At 39.1% G+C, this 24,145-nt stretch overlaps 1 protein-coding gene across 3 annotated transcripts in view; it reads right to left on the bottom strand.

Moving 5' to 3' along the window:
• CORIN (corin, serine peptidase) overlaps window positions 1-24,145 on the bottom strand; it is a 164,327-nt gene that overhangs the window by 120,114 nt on the left and 20,068 nt on the right. For all 3 annotated transcript variants that reach the window (XM_042807702.1, XM_032998954.2, XM_042807703.1), the window contains exon 3: window positions 14,115-14,567. In XM_042807702.1, coding sequence (XP_042663636.1) covers window positions 14,115-14,567 — 453 coding nt within the window. The remainder of the gene's footprint in view (window positions 1-14,114; window positions 14,568-24,145) is intronic.

The following is a 24,145-nucleotide window of genomic DNA, read 5'->3' as shown; positions in this document are numbered from 1 at the left end:
AAATACAGTTAAGAAATACATTCTTAGAGCAGAAGTTCTCAAGCATTTTTATGAGGCCACATCTTTATAGATTCTCACACACACCTTCTTTCCCCCCAGCTGTTATTTTTCATGCCAAATTGCAATTTCATAACATGCCTAAGGCAGCTACAGCAATTGCTTTCTTCCTGCTAAAACAATATAGTGGGGGAATTATGTCACTGTGATGGTTTACTTTTACAATCTCACCCCAGCTATTTACCAAATATCCCAAAGGTTTCTTCACTGAGGTACACCAGGCGACATTTTCCATTGTCTTACAATTAAAACCAATGTCCTCTTACACAACTAAAGCATTTCTTTATTATATATTCACTTCTAAGAAGGTAGCATAAAAACATATCGAGTTTCAAGATTAAAATTAACCTGTAATATTTAAAGAAAGAAACTTACTGAGGAGTAAATTATTCTACAACTATCGTTCTCTAACCTGATGCCAACTACGACCACACAGGTTATTTGCCAAAAGAAGTGACAAGATCACTGTTCAGTTTGTTGCTGTCTCCCACTGTCTCCGCACAAAGACACAACCTCAAGGGGAGTAGTATTAAGTTTTTTATATTTACATATGGGTAGACATTTGAGAAACTTGTGTCTCCTGAGGGCTCACACTCATGTTTCTGTAACAGCCATGGTAGTCTAGAGATATAAGCAAAGACCAGAGTAAGTTTCTAGCAGAAGGCCATGACTTTTCTTAGGTCAAACGACACAGAAAAACATTTCACAAGACAATTGAAATGATGCAATGGCGCAATGCTGCTTCTTCTCAGTCATATACACTTGCCATTTCCTTTAAAACAACTTTGGTGCCAAACAAGCTAAGAGCTAACTTCGCCAGCATTAGAACTGAGTCAGCTCAGCAAGGAGACAGCAAATATCAGTGCATAAAAAGAAGTGTACAACACTGTATGGCTCTGAGCAAAGGCAATGGGGACACCGTCTCAGCACCACTAACCTCTAAATGAAGCCCAGCTGACTCATAATAGTTTACATGGAGAAGAGGGAAACAGGCTTTTGAACAGCAAACCCCATCTGCAGATCTGAAATAGAAGTCAGACTCCCAAGACTAGCTGAAAACAATTGTTCTGCATTTAACTTCATTCAGCTAATGAATTATACAATTTGAAAGGAATGAGGGATTCTCAACTCCCTTTGTGCTCCACAGGTACCAAAGGGAGAGGTGGTAAGGCTACTGACCACCTGCAGTAGAGGGAAAAACAATTAATTATGTCCCAGGTCACAGAGAGGGGATTAGCCGAGAGGGAAATATAACTCATATTTTAGATCAGAGTTGAAGTGTTATCATAATTTTTTTTAAGGCAATCTGTACCAGCTGCTGTACAGTGAAACACCACATCCAGTCTGCAACAGACAGTTCTTGCTCAGAGCTTAATGCAGCCATAAATTCTAACACAGTTACTGTCCTGACCAAAGAATATTGCAGAAGGCTGGACTCTTCATCAAGCCACCTCATTTTTCGGACCCCCACTTCTTTCACCAAGGTGCTTTCAGACTCTGCCCTTCTTGGCCGAGGCACATAATTGCTTTTGTAATCCCCTGGGCAGGCACAGCTGAGAGCAGGTAAACTCATTAGCCAAAGCTGAGGCTGAACACCTACCCCCCATGAGGTGTGAGCTGGCCTATAGTCCAGATCTGGTGTTTTGATTAGTCATTTCCTAATTACAGGATTCTTTAGTGAAATTTGAGACATATTTCTAAGAACCTACTGTTAAATAAACAAAAGGCACAAAATGAAATTAATTTTAGGATTAGCTCTATCATTAGAGACTATTTTCTGTGGTATACCAGGTTGGATAGGATTTTGCTAATGTTTTGTAACATGTGCATGACTTTAGTAATCTTGATAGGCTTTGGGTTTTTTTTAAAAAAAAGGATAAAAAAAATACACAGGACCCAGGCAGACATCCAGATGCTTTTGGATGATTGTTTCTGGGTTTTTTAACAAATGTGGTTTTAATAAGTGAAAATGAATGCTAGCTTGATTGAGAACATTTAATTATGCACCAATGCTCTTATGTTCAAAACAAAACAAAACAACACAACATAGTTCTTTGTAAAAGACTTACAATATTTGAGATAATCAACAGGCTATGAATAGGTCTGCATGGAAACAGGCTGTGCCTTAGCTGTCCCAGATGTCTCTGGTTAATTACCTTTCTAGAATAGCCAAATTACTCTTCTGATCTGTTCAATAAGAAATTAGGATCCTTTTTTCCAAGTATATCTCACAATGATAACTTATGCCCATCTCACTTTCAGACAAAAGTAACACAGCAAACCCCTCCCTGTGAAATCTGTTCAGAAACTAGGCACAGAATACAGCACCACACTTGCTAAGCAGCACACTGCAAGTACATGAAACCTATACTTTGCAAGCTGCAGTTCTCTGCTTTGCAGTTTGCAGGTGGAGTTTAAGATCAGAGTGTTCATCTTTAAAGCCCTGCCTAACTAAGAACTGATCAGACTAACAAATTATTGTTTTCCCTATGGAAATTCCCACAACTATGCTTTACAGAGGTATATATGTGCTTTTTTCACTACAAAATAGATAGTCATTATCTGTAAAAGATCGTTTTCATTAGTCAGGAATACTTCAGCCTAGATCTTCTTAATTTGATAGCACATTTGGCAAAGTACACATTGTAGAACGTGATATAAAACTTCCTGGGCCCTTTTTTTATTCTGAGGGGCTGCTACTGACTCTCCTATCTATATCACTGGAATTTTCTTTGAGCATCATATTTTTAAAATATTCAGTGGTAGCCTAATTGTCTTACTACCACTAGAGTCCAAATGCTTCTCTTCACAGAGAAGCCTAGCTATCTACACTGACGGAGTTATTATTTAGAGTTTTGGTTACACTATTTGATTGTTGTGTGAACAAAGAACGTTGACAAACTTTCAAAGCCTGAGCAATTAGAAGTCAAAAGCCACCCTGTTTTTTTAATGTGAAAAAGGATTAGATTAATATACAGGTGTTTTAGAGCTTAACATAACTGATGAAGTTTTCTATAACTGTATGTCAGTTCAGGTTACATTTAAATCTTATGAACATGACACTTGCTTGTTCAAACTGAGATCTTTAAATCCTCATACTTCAGTTGTTCTTCCCAGAATGGAAAGTCCATTTATTTCTTTCATATTAATTCCACTAATAAATACAGATAGCTTCCTCCAGTGCTGTCTCTCATAGCTCACTGTTTAATTGCCTATGTTTGTTATAGAGAAACAATAAGTTTCCCCATGAAAATTAGGACAAAATTATCTCAAATACCGTTAAACAAGTTGTAACATTGTTCTGGGTTGAGTGAATGGTGGATTTTTTGGTGGCAGGGGAGGGGGCTATCAGGGCGGCCCCCTGTGAGAAGCTTCTCGAAGCTCCCCCAGCTCCACGTCAGCTCCACTTCTGTTTGGGAAATTGAGCCAATCGGCTGCACCTCTGCGATAACGTATTTAAGAAGGGACGTGGTGACGGGCAGTGGGACTTGTGAGGAGGAGTTGCTGCAGCTGCATGAACACCAAGGTCAGTGGAGGAACAGAGGAAGAAAGGAGGGGGGAGGTGTGCCAGAGCAGAGACCCCCCTGTATCCTGTGGTGAGACGGCAGGGCGGCCCCCCCCCTGCCACCCATGAAGATCTATGGTGGAGCAGACATTGATTTATGGCCTGTTGCTCCTGCTCGCCTGATCAAGGTTCTGTGCCCGAAGAAGGCCGGGGTCTTGTGGGAAAAGGTAGCCCCGCTGCTGTAATTCAGTGCTGGGAGGATTGCAGCATGTGGGGGAGTCCCATGCCGGAGCAGCTCGGGAAGGGCTGCAGCTGTGGGAGGGAATCCAGTCGGAGGAAGTTAGTGCCCCATGATGGAGCAGTGTGGGGAACGCTGCGGCCCATGGGAGGAATTCATGTTGGAGAAAGTTTGTGGAGGACTGTCTCCTGTGAGAGGGGGACCACGATGGAGCAGGAGGAACAAGTTCCAGACACTCCCCTCACCGAAGATGAAGGAAGTGGCAGCGCTGGCTGCACCCCCCATTCCCTGCCCCTGCGCCACTGGGGGAGGAGGTAGAGATATCGGGAGCAGAGCTGAGCCCGGGAAGAAGGGAGGGGTGGGGGGAAGGTGTTCTCAAGATGTGGCAATGCTTCTCACTGTCCTACTCTGTTATGTGTTGTTAATGTCTGTAATAAATGTATGGGTTTTTTTCTTCCCCTAACGAGTCTGCCTTTTGCTCGTAATCATAAAGGGGAGTTTTTCCCCATCCCAGTCCTATCTCGAACCCCAAGCCTGGCTCTCTGTCCCTTCTCATTGCCGGAGGGGAAGGGAGAGAGAGCTGCTGCATTGTGGTTGGCTGCCAACCAGGCCCAAACCACGACAAACGTTAAACGTTTTTTAAACATGCAAAATGCTTATGCTCTACTCTCTATGCACAAATAATTTTTTTATACCTTGTAATCACAGAAATACTGGTTGAAAGAGTCCTCTGGAGGCCCCTAGCGAACTTGCTGCTCCAAGTGAGATTGCCACCAGCACACTGTCGTCCATTACATTGGCAGAGAGCTGGAAACATCCAAGGGTAGGGATTCTACAGCCTCTGTGGGCAACAGGTTCTACTACTCCACAACCCATCTGGTGAAAAAGCTTTTCTTAGTTTCTACTCTGAACTTCTGCTATTTTATTTAATTGGAGAGTATCATTAGGCATTTTTTTTAATTATCAGTCATAATTAAGGTGAGAAAGACAGATTTTGTGTATGGATTAGTAATTAAATTAATCTTTAATAGTATTGGGTTATTTATCACTTTCTCAAATTCCTATCACCACAACAATTTCAAATGATGGCACTCATTATTATGTTGTTCCTGAATTGCACATGACTGTAAAAGATGACAGTGTCTGTAAATCTCCCTCTGTTGATTCAATACTTTGACCTTCCAGTTTTTGGATAAGAGTTTAGATTTTACCATTTTATATTAATGATGGCTCTATACCCACACCTGGCTGCACTTTTTCTATTATAATCCATAACAGACCATGCAGAAGCATAAAGCAGGTCAAGTTTAATCAAACATAAAATCACATGCTGCTACCAGATGTAAGGTGTACCTTTGGAAATAAAGTGATCAATCACAGTATAGAACAAAACATGTATTAACATAATCTTCTTGTTGAAATAACCACACAAATAATTTTTAAAGTAGTTTCAGAGAAGCTGATGGGTCTGAAAAGGAAGTCAGTGACTGCAATTCTCAGCCAATTATCTTAATACATGCCTTGTTTCATTGTTGCTATCCTTGAAAGCTTCATGGCAGACAAAGCATATGACTTCTTGCTTAGCCTCATGGTTGAATTTTGACAACAAACATCTGTTTAAACTAGAAGAAACAAAGTGTAAAAAAACAATGGATGCATAAATGGCATAAAGCCATTTATGAAAAGACTTTTGTTCTTTAAAGTTTTAAAGGTACACACATCCATAACTCCAGAAGCACACACATGTCATTTAAAGACTAGAACAAAGCTGACTGCATACAGTTATTTCCAAGGAGGGTATCTCCCACTCTAAAGTAAACCATACTGCTGAAAGGCCAAGGAGTAAAGATAAATGGAATTGCAAGGGGGGTGTGGTAGTTGTTCATACAGTATTAATCCCAACAGATACTTGATGTCTGTTAGATATCTCATACAGAACATTGTTTCATCAGACTGTGTTTGGACAGATGATAATCTACAAACTAAACAGTTGCAATAAGGAGCCATGAATTTATGAAAGGTAATTGGAATCACCATCTTAGCTAGAGGTAAATGTATGAAAGTGTTAGCAACCTCATTATAGTTCTCACACAAGTATTTCAAGTTTTTGGCAAACTTAGTTACCTGAGAGCAACAGTGCATCAGGTGATAAAATCCAGTAATCTTTTTCTTCCTTATGAACATAAGTTGTAATGAAAAATATCTCTATATTCTATGTAAGAGAGTAATGACTTTTAAGAATCTTTTGGATTCCAGATAATAACAACTTATAAGTCAGAAACTTAATGGTTTCCTTGACAGGCTGTGCCCATGCACTCATATGAAATGGCAATGGTGGACTAGGCAAACTGATGAAAATCATCTTCTTCCTATCAAATTTAAGTGAAAATTCACCATGTGTTTCTAAGTCACTAATTTTGCCATGACAACTTCAAAATTTATTTTAAGTTTCTGCTGGACAAGAAAACCTGAATGTCTTTAGTGATTATTTTGACTAGTGAAAAAAATGCATTTTTAATGAGGCAGCTTCTTTCACTTTGTTTCTTTAAATTTGAGAGAAAGTGTAGGTATAGGTGAGATAAAGAAACAGAAGCTACTGCTGGAAGAGAAAACACTCTCAAGCATGAACTCAAGCAACCAACAAAATTACTAGTTACCATATTAGTCTACTGATGCTTTCATTTGCATGAAAAAAACACAGCTGAGTGGCTAAACCCCTGGTCTAAGATTTAGGAGACCACTGTTTATGTTCTTCTATGCCAGTGTGAAAAATCAAAACCGTTTTCCCTTCAGGAGAAAATCATGTTTTAATAACTTTTTGATTTTTTTTTCTGAGGACAAGAGCACCCCTAAAGATCTACCATGAGTCTGTTGTTCCTATTACTTCTTATATAGCTGGATCTATTCCAACTTGTATAAGTAATTAAACATAAACTGAGCTAGAAGACAAAGTGATTTATTAGATCTCTGCTTGAGGTACTGGGGATTAGGGAGATGCAAACTGATGGTCTGACTTGGGATGCAGTTACAGAATAGCATAGCTTCAGTAAGGCAAAAAAAAAAAAAAAAAAAGTCTTTAGTATGAGCAGCACAAGGCAGGGAGGCAGGGAGAGAGAGGCTCGGAATTTCTTGTTTCTGTGCCACACGTGACATATCCCATTCAGCTATTCCCACAGTGGTTCTCATATTGCTGTTTTCTACCAAACAGAAAGCTGGGCCAGACTAGTTGTCTGTAGATTCTTGTAGTGGCAGAACACGAAACACTAAGTAAGAAATGCTGGGTAGAGACAAAGAGATTTATTTCATGTATAAATTAAACATAAACAATTGTTGTTGGTCATTGTTAAATGACAGTAGAGAGGATAAGGATACCCTCTAGGCTGAACAGGGGATTGCAAATAAATTAAATTGCTCAATTTCAAAGATGTGCCTGAAACGTGAAAAAATTCAAGGGTCCTCTGCATAATAAGAATATTTATTTAAGAAAAGAGTAAAAGATGCAAACAAGCAAACATAAATGCTATGCTTTTTGAAATGCTTAACAAGTCCTCTGATACAGTGACTCACTTTTGCAAAAGCACTTTTCCACTTCATTCTTCCAAGCAACCGTTTAGGGCTCAGGGGTTTTTTCACCCTCCTGCAGACTTGTACAAGCACAGGGAGGAGCAGAACAGAAACAAAATCCACTTTCGTCTGGGATGCGTGCCTTTTCCTAGCACTGTCAAGTACATCCCCTGCAGGCCACCTCCTCCCCCACCAGTACCACCTCCTCCTGACACACGAGGTTACCTCCTTCTCCTTCCCCGCCGCTGCCACCTCCCGTCCTCTCAAAGCAGCCGAGGCCTGTGCTCCCCACCCGGTGTCCCCCTTCCTCCCCGCAGCGCCATCGGCCCGGCTGCCGGTCCCCGCGGCGCCCGGGGCCGGCGGCAGCGGCAGCAGCGCCCTCCCGTGCCCGGAGCCCGGAGCGCGGCACCCGCCCAGCGGCTGCAAAAGCGGCGCCGGAGCCGGTGCTGCTCAGCGGCAGCCAGAGACCGCGGGAACCGTTTCGGGCACCACAGAAGCTCCTGAGGCTGTGCTGGAACCTGCTGGGCGGGGGGGGAGGGGGGGCTGTGGGGGGTGTGATGCCAAGCACAGAAAGGTATGGCAGAAGGTCAAGCTTGGTCGTGCTACTGTTCATGTTAGGATCTGAACACTGACACAGTTCTCCAGTGAAACTTTGTGAAATGGCAGAGAGGTTACTGGACTGTCTGCTAGGAGAGAACTATGAGAGACTTGGCACAGAACAAAAGGGATATTAAATATACATACACATAACATCAGTGAGTGGAAGAAACAAAATCAGATACGAATACTTCTTGTCTCAGTGCATATTCCATTAGTTTACAGGATGTTTTTCTAGGAAGAATGTCAACCCTTGCTCTCTCCTCTTTCCTGTCTCCCCACATCAGCAGTATTAGAAAACAGTATTACACTGTCCTGCATGACATCCTTGTCTACAAATTGGAGAGATGTGGATTTGACAGATGAACCGCTTGGTGGATAAGGAATTAGCTGGATGGTCACACTCAAAGAGTTGCAGTCAACAGTTCATTGTCCAAGTGGAAAGTGGTGACAAGTGGTGTTCCTCGGGGGTCAGTACTGGGACCAGTGCTGTTTAACACCTTTGTTGGTGACATGGACAGTGGGATCGAGTGCACCCTCAGCAAGTTTGCTGATGACACCGAGCTGTGTGGTGCGGTCAACACGCTGGAGGGCAGGGATGCCATCCAGGGGGACCTGGACAGGCTGGAGAGGTGGGCACATGCAAACCTCATGACGTTCAGCAAGGCCAAGTGCAAGGTCCTGAACGTGGGTCAGGGCAATCCCAAGCACAAACACAGGCTGAATGGAGAATGGGACTGCCCTGCAGAGAAGGACTTGGTGGTATTGGTTGACAAGAAGCTCAACATGACCCAGCAATGTGTGCTTGCAGCCCAGAAAGCCAATAGTAACATGGGCTGCATCAAGAGGAGTGTGGCCAGCAGGTCAAGGGAGGGGATTCTCCCCCTCTACTCTGCTCTCATGAGACCCCACCTGGAGTGCTGTGTCCAGCTCTGGGGCTCCCAACATAAGAAGGACATGGACAAACTTGAGTGGACCCAGAGGAGGCCACAAAGATGATCAGGGAGCTAGAGCACCTCCCTTATGAGGACAGGCTGAGAGAGTTGGGGTTGTTCAGACTGGAGAAGAGACAGATTCAGGGAGGCCTTATAGCGGCCTTCCAGTACTTAAGTACTGAGAGGCCGGCATTGCATTACTTAGAGTTAGGGTTGCTCCCCACTCTCCAGCATTCTTTTGCCCCTATTGGCACAAAGTCATCTAAACATTTTATCAGTCATCTTCTCCACTATGAGACCTTTATGTAAGTCCCAGCTATTCATTTTTAGACAGGTAATTCTGTATTAGCAGAAATGTTGTTACTTGATTATTCACTTCTTCCCCAGATCAGAAAACCCTGTAAGATTCCATCAGTAATCTTCACTGCAGAGCTGTGCTGGGTTTGTGTGTGTAGTGGGGGAAGGGGCAACAGCTGTGGGCCCCTGTGAGAAGTTTCTCAAAACTCTCCCAGCTCCAAGTTGGACCCACCTCTGCACCAAGGCCAAGCCAATTAGCGACAGTGGCTACACCTCTGCGATAACATATTTAAGAAGGGGAACCTGGGAGGAGGAGTTGTGACAAAAACACCTATGTAAACACTGAGGGCAGCTGAAGAAAGGAGGAGGGAGGAGGTGTGCTGGAGCAGAGATTCCCCTGTAGCTTGTGGTAAGAGGGCAGGTTATCCCCTGCAGCCTGTGGAGGACCCCACACTAGAGCATATGGCTGTGCCTGAAGAAGGCTGAGACTCTGTGGGAAGAAGGTCCTGCTGTTGTAGCTCGGTGCTGGGAGGATTGCAACACACAGGAGGGACCCATGCTAGAGCATCTTGTGGAGAATACATCCCATGAGAAGGACTTACATCAGAGAAGGTTGGTGGAGGACTTTCTCCTGTGAGAGGCACTCCACACTGGAGCAGAAAAAAAATGGGAGGAGTCCCACCTCACCTCCAAGGAGGACAGAGCTGTGGAACTGACCACACCCCTCCATTCCTTGCACCCCTGCATCACTGCTGGGGAGGAAGTAGATTAAATCTGGAGTAAAAATGAGCTGGGGAAAAAGGGAGGGGTCAGGAGAAGGTGTTTTTAAGATGTGGTAATGCTTCTCACTGTCCTACTCTGTTAAGTGTTGTTGTTAGTGTTTGAATTAAATTGATGTTATTTTTCTTCCCCTAACAAGTCTGTCTTTTGCCTATGACTGTAATGGGTGAGTCATCCCTCCCTGTTCTTATCTCAATTCCCAAGCCTTTTGCTTTATTTTCTCCTTCCCATTCCTGAGGGAGAAGGGGTGTGCAAGTGGCTTCCTGGTGCTCAGTTGCCCTCTGGGCTCAAACCACAACAGGAGCTTAACTATTCATTCTTATTTTCCATCTGTCTTTTAACGAGAAATTAGTCTGTGAGAAGACTGTCTTTAAGACTTCTCAGTGAAGACTCTTGTTAACAACATTTTGAAAAACCAAGTATGTTGTATTAATCAGCATTTTCACTGACTCCTTCAAAGAACTTTCTAATAGACTTGTGAGGCATTGCTTCCCCTTGTAAAATGAAAATAAACTTCATCTCTTCCTTATTGTATCATGCATTTCCATTTACCCACTAATCTTTTCTTTATTAGAATTTCTGCCAAAGAACTTCCTCATGCTTCAAGGACTTCTTAAATAATTTATGTCATATGTGCCAAATTTTATTCCTCTCCAGTTAGTAACTCAGCAATGTCTTACTTGTGTTATTTTAAAATCTTGAAAGAATATAATATGTTCACAATGTTCATAATTTCTCTTGTTCATGTGTTCTAATGTCTTTTGTTGAAGCTGTGGTTCACCAGTAAAGCAAAGCCAGTGCTAGGGATAATAACACCAGACCAAAAACATTACAGCTACATGAATGACAGTTCAAATGTGTTCAGAAAATGTTATCTGTTTGGTTTTGCACTGACAGTCTCTATGTTGTATAACCTATCATTTGCCTTTTAACATCCTGCATAAAAACAGCATAAAGTCCAAGTTATACATGCTTACTAAATCAATAGAAATGCATTCACCTCCCCACATTTGAACCAGATGAAACTTGTACTGATGGATGATCTGCTAGTGTGCACTGATGATGATGGAACATCAGCCCTACACTTCATTTGGATATTCATTTCCTTATAAGATATGCCTGAAAAGTTCAAACCTCCATTTTACAAGGGTTCAGAAGTGATTACATAAATTCATGAGAGAACACCCATCAAGACTTGCTGCAGATCACTAGAATCTACTACTTTATAATGTTGAAGTGTCTCTGTATGCAAGTCCTAGTTTGTTCTTCTTTAAGCATGTGCTAATGATTGCAGTTGGATCCAGACACTAAGCAAGAGAGACTTAATTTGATCTACCATCACCCTTCCCATGCGGCCATTAAGTTTTACTTGTCCCAAAAAATCCTTTTTACTCCAGCAGGCTATTCCAGTCTCACTATTCAAAAACTTCTTTGTATCTCATCTCCCTCCACATCAGAATACATAAGAAATTCCTGTGAACATCAAACCATGTTCTCTGTTACCTTGGAGCTCTCTTCAAGAACCAAAACTTAGTGTGAAAAGAGAAATCAAAGAGACTGAGGATGAGTGGGAGGAGTTAATTTGCAAAGGCCAGGACAAGTGAAGTAGTGAGGAGCTCTGTGTACTCAGCAAAATCCCCTGCTTTCTAGTCCTCCATGCCTTGGACAGTCACAGGAACACATATTTATTCTGAGACCAAATTCTTCTGGATCCCCAAAATATATATATATTTTCAATGTATCTACACACAGAATTAAGGCAATGTCCGCATAAATACAGATAAGCAAAACACTTGATAACAGAATCTAAAACCGAGGGGTTATTGGTTAGTAACGCTCACGATGTTTCTGACGGGGAGAAAAACCTAACTTGAAGTAGCTCAGCTTAGGATGGGGGTTTATTGTTGTTGTTTTCGTTTTTTAATGAAACCCATGGTATTTCAAATTTGCCTTTGAAAATCTTTTGTCCTTTTCTCTTTACACAGAATAAATTGCTTCACAGCTGAATTCCAAGTAGTCATGTATATTGAATATAGAACACAGTCATACAGCTGTTGGAGCAAATTGCACTCACCAGAATAGAGCACATACTCACAGATTTCTTCATGGACTACAACTAGATTTCTATATAATACCAAACCCCAAATATCTTAAAGTTTAGAAATCCAGACCTAGGGTTGTCCTGAGCCACTGTAGCACTGTCCCTGCATCAGCATCCTAGGAGGAAAAGATATCACCTCCCATACACACACATACACATATCCATCTCAAAAGAGTTCATTCCAACATGATAAGAAAATGAAAAAATAAGTTTTACACTGTTTCATCTGTATTTCCTGGAATTCCAGGTATCTCAAATATGATGATTAGGCAGATGAATAAAAATACAAGCACAGAATCTTACACAATATACCTATACTGTATCTACCCAGTTAATAAGACTGCAATGCAAAGACACCATCTTCTAGAACAGAAACACTTAGATCCCACAACACAACAAAGAAGACCTAGATAAGAAAAATGGGTGGTATATTACCCTACAGTTTTGCTCAACATTAATCATCAGGCCACTAACTTTGAGGTGTCCTTTGCTACAGTAATTATTGAAAATCTTATGGGTTGGAAGTATCCGTAGTGTAGCACACTACTTTTACATTGTTCCTTGTAATTAATCACGTTACCAGAAGAGGTAAATAAATTAATCACTAATAGGATACAAATGTTCATTTATATACACTTGTTCTGAGTTTGGGGTGCGGGGAGAGAAAATAAGACATAAATCTATTTAAGAAAAATGATATAGCAAACAGAACCTAGAGAAAGCCTGCACTGTTTAAATGGCCTGTGGAGTCACTACAGTCTAGGAGACAAAAGAAAATACTGACAAATAATTGATTCACAGTAGGGTATTATTTTTGAAAGCTAATTTTTGATTGAGAAAATATGCTATCACTGAAATGCTCTCAAAAGGAATATCTTCTGTGTACCACATTTTAAAGAAATAGTCTTATTCAAAAGTTTTCTCTACTTTTACTTCAGTCCAGAAAGAACAAGAAAAACAGGTAACTGAGCTTTTATCTGCCTGTTTGATGATGGGGGAGGGTGGAGACACACGTAAAACTCTTGAAGGCAGAATGCTTAAAAAAAACAAGCAAAGCAAAAAATCTGGGATAATTAATATCAGATCTTAAAACTTAACTGAGCACAGAATCCAACAGAGGAATGACACACAGACCTGCTTCTCAAAACAACATAATTCAGTTGCCTTTCAGAAGCGATCACCACTGTCACATACCATCTCTTCATTTTCATTTTATAGAAATTTCAAAAATATATTTATTAGAGTGTGCCACTTCTAGGTCACTATCTCTTTTCATCTATTTCAGAACTCTCTATGACCTGGAATATGTCTTGTTTTGTGCTTTGGTGGGATTAAGAGCAAAGGAGTGTTCGCAGTTCAAGATAAACAGGTTCATTTTAATATGGTACCCTAGTGTTACAGTTGTTAGCAAAACAATATCAGGGAACCTTTCACTACCACTCCCATAATGAATCACTACAATTACAATGGCCCTAATGAAGTGCACCTACATTCATAGTCAAATTGAAAAAAAAAAAAAAAAACAACACAAAAAAAAAAAAAAACAAACCAAAGACAAGCTGATCACAGTTAATTATTCTCTATTTTGTTATAGTCTTCAGAAACTTCAAGGGAACATTATTGCTACATAGAGAAACTGCTTCAAATTAGAAAAGAATTTACCCATTAACAGAGAAAAAGTTGTAACAAGTTCAGGAAGGTAGTTGCCACAAACATTTTAGAGAAACATAGAAAATTCAATCTGCAAACAAACTGAATACGGTCTGCAATAGCTCATTTTCAGCCTTGGCAAGCATGCATGACTATCAAGAACATATTGTAAGTATTCATACCTGAAAGAATCTACTGCATCTTCCTCAATGGGATTGATCAAATATTCTGATAAGAAACTAGTTGCTTGCAACATGGAATGTGCACAACAAAATAAATTATCAAAAGGGACACATTCCTTAGAACTCATGGGAACACATGGGAAGCATGCCAACTATGTTCTGTATTTTCTGAGTCAGAATTGTGAAGCCAAATAAAATGTAAACTTACCTTTTTTCTGATCCATTTTTTGTGACACAGATGGACGAGTAGGATTTAATACTGGCAGAGTGGTCATCCTCTCTGTGTTGTTAAAGGATGCATCTATAGACCAGAAAGTTGCCTCCTCTGCAGTGACAAACAGCTGGGTGCTGTCTTCAGAGCCCTCTGCCAAAGCAGCTTCATATGTAGGGTGAGGATTGAGCATGGTGGCTTGAGTTGTGAGAGCAAATGAATTTTCCTGGAAGGTCTCTCTAAATATGTTTGAGTTCTTGTTCATTTTGTCAACGTGGGATAAAGGCATAGTGGTCCAGGAAGAAGGCTGTGTGCTGAGATCCATTGTGGGATCAGTCTTGGAACTGTTTTCAACCATGCTTGGCAAAAGAACATCAGAGGTTTCAATGTCACCATTAACTGTGAGGACCTCACTTCCATTTGAATAAAAGCATGTCTTTTCTAACACCCCTGGAAGAAAGGAAAAAAAGCACCAAAATTACTATCACCTGGAAGGACAAGTGTTATCAACACATTTTGAAAGGTTAATAATAAATACAATGGCATGGATTAAAAAAAGTAATATTTATTTCAAAGTTAAAATTAAAGAGAACTAAAGTTAAGAATTTTATGTAGCAACAAAATAACAGTAGCACATCAAAACAAAAGCTATGACTACTGTAGAATAAATAGAGAATCATATAAATAGAAAAACAAATAAACGCTTCCATGAACTACAAATGTTTTAATCTTGCTTGTACTAGGTCACTGAACTCTTACATGTTTATAACTGTAGAGTGTAATTTTGGGAAGTTACAACATGTATTTGTTCTATCAGAGTATTAACAAGATTGGCAATACTATTTCTTTTTTCTTTTTTTAAATTGTATCATCTCTTGTTTTCTTAGTACCACCATCTTCAGAAGCTAGTTCTGAAGCGTTAAGGGAATTGATACATTTTTAATATATTTTATATTCACTAACTTTTAAAATTAAAAGAGGTAATTGTTTTCTCTACATAGGATTATGTAATTTAACTACCACTGCTAAATATAGGTCTACGAGTTCTTTGTCATTCTTCTCTGATACTGGATTTTAAATATATAGTTTTATCCAAAATTTTAGGCACTTGCTGTACTTTTTTTCTTGTTCATTTATTATATCATAGAAAAACACAGACTTGGCTTAGTTTTATGAACAGTTGCAAGTAATTATAGTTCATAAATCAGAACAGCTGCATAACACTAAGGAGGTGCATCCCACAAGCATTAGGAAGTTCAAACTAAATAGTAAGAGAATCTATTTTTAACCTGTGACTATTATTGAAATATCTAATTAATCCAAATACTAAAGAAGGCATCTCAAACATATATAGGACATATAACTTAGTTATCTATAATAAAAACTACAAATACTAACTCAGATTTTTTAACCAATTATTTTAGAGTCATATTTAATGCCAGAAGAGAAGCACCACTCCATATCACAATATAAGGAATTTTTGGTAAATAGCAAAAGCAAATTTTGCCACTAGCTACTCATGTAAAAGAGTTTAACAATCATAATAAACACAGTTCAGCTAGACTTTATTAAAAATACTTAAAAGGAATCCCTCAAAATGTAAAATCTCCTGGTTTTAAATACCCTGGAAACAACTGATAATTTTAATAGCTTTTCTTATTGTCTCTTCCCAAAATACCTCTCTCACACAATGCTTTAAGACAATATAGTAAAAAGAAGGGAGTGAAGAATATCTGTCCTTTCAATGATGTGATACAAATACAACAGCCTTTCCTTAGACAAAATCCAAAGAAAAGGCCTAAAACATGGCTTTCTTCAGCTGGGCTCCATGTGGAAAGAAGGTTTTCTACTTATTCTTTTCTTCTCTCTCACCCTTACATCTAGCCACAAGCCCTCAAGCCAAAAAGACTGTCACACCTGAAGCACATTAACAAGAATTCACCTCCTGTTGTTCTCTACAAACCGTCTAAACTCAAGGCAAATGGCACATATTTTTCTTTCCATACTGATATGTAAATCGTTTTTTCCTAGGTCTCATACTGATTTGATCATTAACTGCTTGGTACAGATGACTTTTGAGTCCACACAACACCCACCACCATCTCTCCTGAACTCCATTTTCAGTTTGGTTATTGGTTTTACCAAAATGGCTAGTCGCATGATCAGCTCTCAGGCATCGTTCACCTGCCACCACTCCAGGCTCTCTCCCTAGCCAAACCCACAGCTCTGCCAGCTCCAGGCACCACACACAGCCCATACCCACTCAGGTATCCTGAGCCCCATCTCACAGCTGTTATTGAATTCCTCTTTTCACCCTTTGATGCACTTTGCAGTTAGACTAAATTAGTTGACTAGTCTGAAATTCACAGACTGGGCATGAGGAAATCTTTATTAGTCACAGTTACAAATAACTAACAATGTCAGAAGAACCCAACTTATAGTTAAAGTCTGATGTGACTTTGGATCAGAAAGATTTATAGATAAGAAAATAAGAGCACTAGACTAAATGAAAAGGGACAATCTTAACATTTTCTTTTCCACTGAGTAACCTTTAACTATAGCAACTGGAACTAGCAAGAAAAACTCATAAGATTCCTGAAATATAATAGGGTTCAATGAAACAGTTACCATTTCAAATTTACCATATCCTCATTTATCCAGCCTGGATTGTTTTGGCTCCAGTGTCACTAACTGTAAGTAAATCTTTGTGTCTAACTTCTACTGGAAGAACCCAGGGGAACTTCATATATATACATGTTAAGGTTTCTGTTTTTCACCAGCAAATGTTCGTAATTCATTGAGATCTGGAGGAATTTACTGTGTGTTTTTACAGAAACAACAAAAACTCTCCCACCTGCAAATTATTTCAGCAGCACTATTTTTTTTCTTCAGTCCTCTGGTCAGGACAAATGGGAAGAAATAATGCGCTCTGGTTTCACAAATAGGGACCATTAATATGATTTGCTAAAATCTAAGGACTTATGAGTGATCATGCTCAGAAATTGTGCTCACTCATATGTAGCTTTACTTGGATGCTTTGATTCCAGATAAAGCTTTGAATCTCTATGATGCAAATGCCTACTTTGTTTCAAGATTCAACCTGCAGTAGGTTTTTTTAGTAGCTTTTTTTCTGTAGTTTTCAAAAAGTTAAAATCAGCTTTTTTTCCTCCTTTGGAAAAGGACATGATTTTTTTCCATAACTCAAGAATAGCTGAGGGGATTTTTTTCACATTCTCTCTCCTCCTCCCTAGGCTTGTCTCTTCTCTTCTACTCAACATAAAGATTGAACAAGCCTGGAAAACTTTGGTCCCAAAGAGCTACAAATAATGATTTAAAATGAAAGTTAAAATTATTAGCTATTTATATATCAGTCAGCAGAATAGCAGGCAATACATTACAAGACAGGTAAACCCCAGAAATAAGTTTAAAAAAACCTTTTGGTTTAATACAGTGGAGTAATAAATACTGTTAAGGAAAATATTGGAGTTACCCACTGAATACTATCCTCTCCCTTCTCAGCCTTATTTAATTATTTTTCTGGAACTACAAATAATACCCATGTCCATCACTACCCATAAAATCATTTACTTCTTTCACTGAGATTCCCAAATGCTTGTTCACTTCTTCAACCCATCTTTTCAACAATAGCATTTTTTGTTCTATTTCCACAGTTTCCTAGTGATAACAGCTCCCCTTCTCTTCTTGACAGGTGCACCACACAATGAACCTCTTCTACACAAAAGGCTTTCCCAATTATAACATCTTAGATGACAATGAGTAGTATTAAATTTTTTAATAGGTAGGGGTTTTTCCACAAAATAATGTGAGCCTGGGCTCTGGTGCATATGTCCTTGACTGAGGTAGGCATACACCTCTTCTTGGCATTCCCCACTAGCTAGCTCTAGATGACAACTCTGTTTCCACTTAGTATGCAAGGGTTTTGGATCACCTTCCTGAGTCACCTTGTTATCATGTTTTCCTTCTATTCTCTCATCTTCCTAATGCACGGTAGGGAATTCAAGCACTTAATTCCAGGCTATAGAGTTCACTCTCTGAGTTAGGCTCCCATTTGCTTTGTTTCTCATCCTTTTTCCCCCTAAAAATACTACTGTATATCTTCAATCTTAAATTAAGCTTACCAGAGATTTTTTTATAGCATCAAAAGCCCTGAAGGAATTATTTAAGTTTTAGGATACATAAGAAAACAGTGCAATGCTTTAAAACAATCTTTTTTAATCTATTCAGTAATGAGAACTGAATTACTCTCAATCAAAGTCTGCTAACAGCCATACAACACATACAGAACATACATTTTATTCATGTATACATGCACACTATATCAAACTCTTCTTCAGATGTGAGTTCATATAGAGCTGTAGACAGTAAATCATAAACCAGATAGTCCCTTAGTTGAGAAATAACTGTAACAATTTTGGATTTGTGTTTCCAGCTACAGCTGGACATGTCCAGATGACAGAAATATACAGCATGCTGACCTTCATCATGTTTGGTACAAAATGAACTAGCACCAGGATCATTCAGTTCAAAGCGATGCTTTGCCAACAGTTTTACTGACTATTTCCCAGTTGCTGTTCACTATTGGGGAATTAATATTTTCTTTAAAGATCTGAAATGGATGGTCACATTGTTCAAGCTATTAAACTGAAGTTTTGGCAGTGTATACTGTTGGTGATTTCTAGCAGTTCACAGCAGGAAATCTCAAAAGACCAAGTTTGTTTAAAAAGCTAATGAAACAGAGCAAAGCAGCCTACCAAAGTATGTGTAATGGATGAGGCAGTTCCAGAGGGACTAAAACACTGGTTCACTACTATAACTAGCCAGCACATACCCACTGAGATTTCTTCCACGGGGTCTGTCCCTATGACTCTGCACTCTGAAGAAATGGGCACATCACTGATGATATGGAGGTCCCATAGCATATCAAGCCATTGCACATCAGTTGAGCTGCAGTAATAGACTTTATCCTGTTCCTCCTGTCAAGTAAAGACATTGCCTTCAACTGCTTACTGGCTGCCCAAGGGTCCAAAAAGGAGGTCAGTTGTTTTTTTTTTTTTTTTTTTAATGTAACTTAACAGGTGTCTTATGCAAATAATGGATCAGTTCCCAGATAAAATGAAACTCAAAGCAGACTTTGTGGAAGGCATCTTCTAAAGAAGCTGCAGAAGGAAGCCAGGCTCCTAAGGTCCTGTACAAAAAGGAGAGATTTTCCCTTTCATCAGCCTCTGGCTTTCAGGCAACAAAGTCTCAGTAGAAATTGTCAGGATCATACTAGAGGACTGGAGGGGAAGACAGTAGCTACCTTTCATATTAACACCTGTTGTTGCCTGAAAGTTCCAAGTTACAGTCATAACACTGTGGCCTAATAAATAAATCTTATCTGGTATCTTTCTTTTTTCCTGTTTCTTGAGCACGACATGTCATGTAACTGGAAATTTTTATTTGTAAATGTTTTCTTAACCTAAGAAATTAAATGTAACATATACATAGTGTCTCTGGTGCAATTCAGAAACCAATCTTTAACTCTGTGCCTCTGTGTTAAACACTCACTTTACACTGTCTAATGAAAAAAGCTCCATGGGATCTTTGGGAATCAGTTATGCTACACCAGAATCCATGCTTCTGTCACTGTGACCTTCTGTCCATCTGTTCTGGGTGGACTGCCAGACTTTCATTATTATAATCTAGATCACAAGCACAATTCTCCACTGACCTCAGTGATGTCTTACGGCAGACATTCTGACCTGAAGCTACATTCACAAGATCTTTCTTTTTTTTTTCCAGCATTCCAGGTGTATCAGTAAAGAAGGCTTGCTAGACAAAATCAGTTCTTACAGATGGGTGAAATACAGGCTGGACTGCAATACACTCCTCTGAACATTCTCCACAATATAGCTATGTTTTTGTCATGGATGAAAGTACCTCACACGGTTATGATTTAATAGCAATTTAAGATTTATTTGTGGTGTGAGGCAGATCAAAGGTTAAATTTTAGCAGCACTTAATGGTTGATCGATTTAACAAAGTGATTTAGTAAAATATGTTATGACTAAAATAGTGACTTGATTACAGATTCAAGAACAGCAAGATTCACACTAACTTACTACAAGGTATTCTAAATCAAAAAATATATATATATTTATATACATAAACACACAAAATAGACACCCACACACATTAGCCAGTGAAATATATTGACATCCGCACTTGTGAAGGCAAATGTGCATATTCAAGCACATAGATAGGTAAAGAGGTGGATGGAAGAGGCTAGCCTATAGTTAAAATTAGTTAAAATTTCCTGCTTCCTGTGTTCGGAGCAAATACTCACAATGCATCAGTATTTCTCAATGAGCAACAATTGAGATTCAAGAAGAAGTCTGACTTCACCCTGGCCTTACATCAGCTTCAAACTTCAAGAAGTCTGAACCTGAGAGGCGTCCCAGCTCAGGGGAGATGCTGGTCACAGCCCACTGTGATCCAGGAGAGCTCAAAGGGTCTTGCTTAGAATTGCTACTTATTTGGTCTGAGATAATTGACTTTCATCAGGTATTTCTCCATTTCAGCCCAATTCAGATGATGGAATATTCTGATACTTTCTACCAGTTGAGCAAGCTCAAAACTTGCTAGATCTTGGAGTTCTGGTATCATCGACTTTGGGCCACAACCCAAATACAAATGTACTAGGTTGTCAGGACATATCAGTGGTTCCTAATGCTCCTTAAGCAGTAAGAGAGGGAAGCAGAAACCAGGTGGGCTAGGGGAGTGTCTTAATGCTCTTGTTCCCTGCCCTTGTTGTTGTTCTCAAACAATAGGAGAGGAGGCAGCAGAAACAGGGTGGGCTCAGGGGCACCTTAATGCTCTGGTCTACTGCTTTTCCTGAGCCATTTGAGTTGGCATGTGGTCCATTTCCAAGCAACAGGGGAGGTAGGAGTCAGGAGCGCTAAGGGAGTGCCTTTATGCTCTGGTTCAGAGCAACCCTGCTCAGCTTGGGTTTGCATGTGACCCAAAGCGGGGAAAATTGCACCAAGCGCCAAGCGGCCCAAGAGGTAGGGTTGCACCACCACAGTTGGCAAGATCAAATTAAAGAACCAGCAGATAATTTAGCTGATGATCACCATCTTCCATGAGAGAAACTTCCAGGATTAAATGATTTATATGTTAGTATTAAACTCCTAAATTTAGACACCTGTCTTACAGCAAATACCGTCATTGACTGACAATGAATTATTTATATTTCATGTTGCTTTCACAGTTAAAACTTTTGGATCTCCTTGCTGCTAGTCACTTTAGATTTTCACGACATTTCATATGCCTCGAGGGTCAACATCACTTGGAGAACTATCAGAATGTCCAAATGATTCAGGGATCAAGATCCTTCTACTCTAGAGTAAACTCTGCAACTTTAACTTCCCCTGTGTGGCAAAAAGTTCCTTATGGGCCAGTACAGTTGGGTTCCCAAACTGATACAGGAGTACTGAAATATGCATGTTACCTTATGAATGTGGAAGATCCAACAGCCACAAAGCTAAGCCTAACAGTTTTACTATAATGTACGTTTCCTGATGTTTATTCTGTGAAGCAGACACAGCTCCTTTTGCACCCTCAGGAGGTGAAGTGAAAGGACAACACAGGTCTCATAGATAATATAATAGTAATGATCATTACTCAACCAGCGGCACGCGAAAACATTGACAGCATCTCTCAGGTAGACTGAATCTTGCTACAGATAGCCCAAACGACAGAATGATTTGAGAACTGCCCGTGCTGGTTCATACTTATAAAAGATTAATGAAAATGCAGCTATTAGTGAGCTTTGGTTTTATGGAGAATAAGATGAAAAAGCTAAATACAACCCATCACTTGTAATAATTCTTACTGGGAATCAAAATTAATCTCAAAATACATGTCAGAGCCAAAATATAAACACTATATGTTGATAATATAAGGATGGTGAGAGAACCAAAACCTCAATTGTTTGCATATCCAGTCAACAGTGCATCTTAGAGACTTTAATTGTAATCCTCATTTCCACCAGTGTTAACAGACTAACAGATTTTTTAAGTATTATTTTGCAAAATGCATGAATGCCTAGCATTGTGCATAGATAAGAGGGTATGCTGCTTGTCTGAAATGCAGGCTTATTTGATGTGGTCCTGCAATGTGATCATATACCCCAAAATTACATCTGGACTGTAAAAGTCTGATAGACATGAAATCATTCTTTATGTGTGTCACAAAACTTGTTCTGTATTCTACAGAAAACAATAGGCAAAGCATTAGCTGTAGATGGCTGTTAACAGGAGGTGGTAGAAGATCACGTAAGTATGAGTTGGGGATACTGATGTGAAGGAACGGGAGGAATGGGATGTCTACCATGGAATGTATTTATCAGTATAAGATAAAATATAATTGATTTTCCTTTATGGAACTGTAAGTATAAAGCATTTTGTTTTCCCAGATAAGTAACTGCAGTGGTAAGCAATTATGTTACAATAAAAAAAAATTTAGTTTGGTATAATGTTCACAAGCTGTGAAGGACTTTTTAAAAACAGTGTTTCAAGCGGTTTAGAACACTTCCTTTCTGCAAGGAAAAGCATTAAAATGCCAGAGGTTTTTTATTCTTACAAACATGCTAATTTTCTCCTTTGTAATGTTTGCAAATTATTCATTACTTGAGGATTTTTTTTTCAGTGTAAGCAAAATGGGACATAGACTACAGATTCTAACACAAGTTGAAGGTGACTTTACATTTCTCTATTTTAAAGAAAGATTTAGCTATTCACACAATGGATTTTGTTATTGTTTGTTTTTCTGGAAAGTAATTAAAGTTTACTATACCATACTAACTATAATCCCCAGAAAAAAATTATAGCCCAGTCTTATTAGAAGGCTATTGATGTCTATAGGGGTCAAATGAAATTGTAAGATATCAGTAATTTTATGTATGATGTAGTCATGTAATGATCTAGCCTTTTCTTCCCCCTACAAATTTATAGTACTGAGTTAGGTCTTCATGGACAAGGTCTTCCACATTAGGTCTACAACAAGCCAAAGCAAGCACCATAAGCCTTCCTGTCCTCTGATGTAACACAGGCAATCAACAAATATTACGGTCATGATCCAAATGCTAGACTTCTTGTATAGCAGCTGGTACTGCCTCCACTTCAGTGAGTGAAACAACATTCGTTCATTACAATGTTTTATTCTACAAGTTGACAAGCATGCTGTACTCCTGGTGAGAGACAGAAGAGTGTGTAGAGCCAGAGTGTAAGTACTTATGCAAAATCAAAGCTAAACAACTGAGTTTGCTATTTTATTCTGCAGACCATAGAATTCTTTTGTAGCTTTAGTCAAAATAATATGTATCACTAATGATAATTTGCGTGTCCTTTCTTTGTACACAGTTCTAACAAAATGGTAAATAATTTTTGAAAGGTTGATTAATGTCATATTCTGAAAATAGACCCCCATGACACACTTCAAGTAGGATATTGTCTATTACTGCAGTACTTCTGTATCCATCTCCTTCCACCAATACCAACTTTTCAGTTTCTTCAACATCAGCACTTGAAATGATGTGAAGGCAACAGAGCAGATGTAAGGAAAGTGAATAGGAAAGCACTAAGATGCATGCACACTTTTTCATGTGTAAATGCCTCATTTAATCAAAAAAATATTACAGAGGGAAAAGAAAAATTACCTACAAATTTACCACAGGAAACAAAATACTTTCTTGCAAAATATAAAAGGCCTGATTTTCCAATGAGTTCATTACCAAAGTCAAATCAAATAAGTTAATAAGGTTCTAAATTATATACTAGACCTCTGTATTTATGTTTTAAGCACCTGTGAAAGATACTAGAATGACAAGCACAGAATTTAACTCATCCGTTTAACGAAAAAATAAGACTAGAGTTTTATATATATCGAATAATTTGTGTTAGCCAGTCAGGACAATCAACTCATTTCTTGTATTATAAGTCATCATACCAATATTAGACTGTAACAGA

This window comes from Tyto alba, unplaced genomic scaffold (assembly GCF_018691265.1).
Source record: "Tyto alba isolate M040663 unplaced genomic scaffold, T.alba_DEE_v4.0 Super-Scaffold_6, whole genome shotgun sequence".
NCBI lineage: Eukaryota > Metazoa > Chordata > Aves > Strigiformes > Tytonidae > Tyto > Tyto alba.
This window is presented reverse-complemented; position numbering and strand designations above follow the sequence as displayed.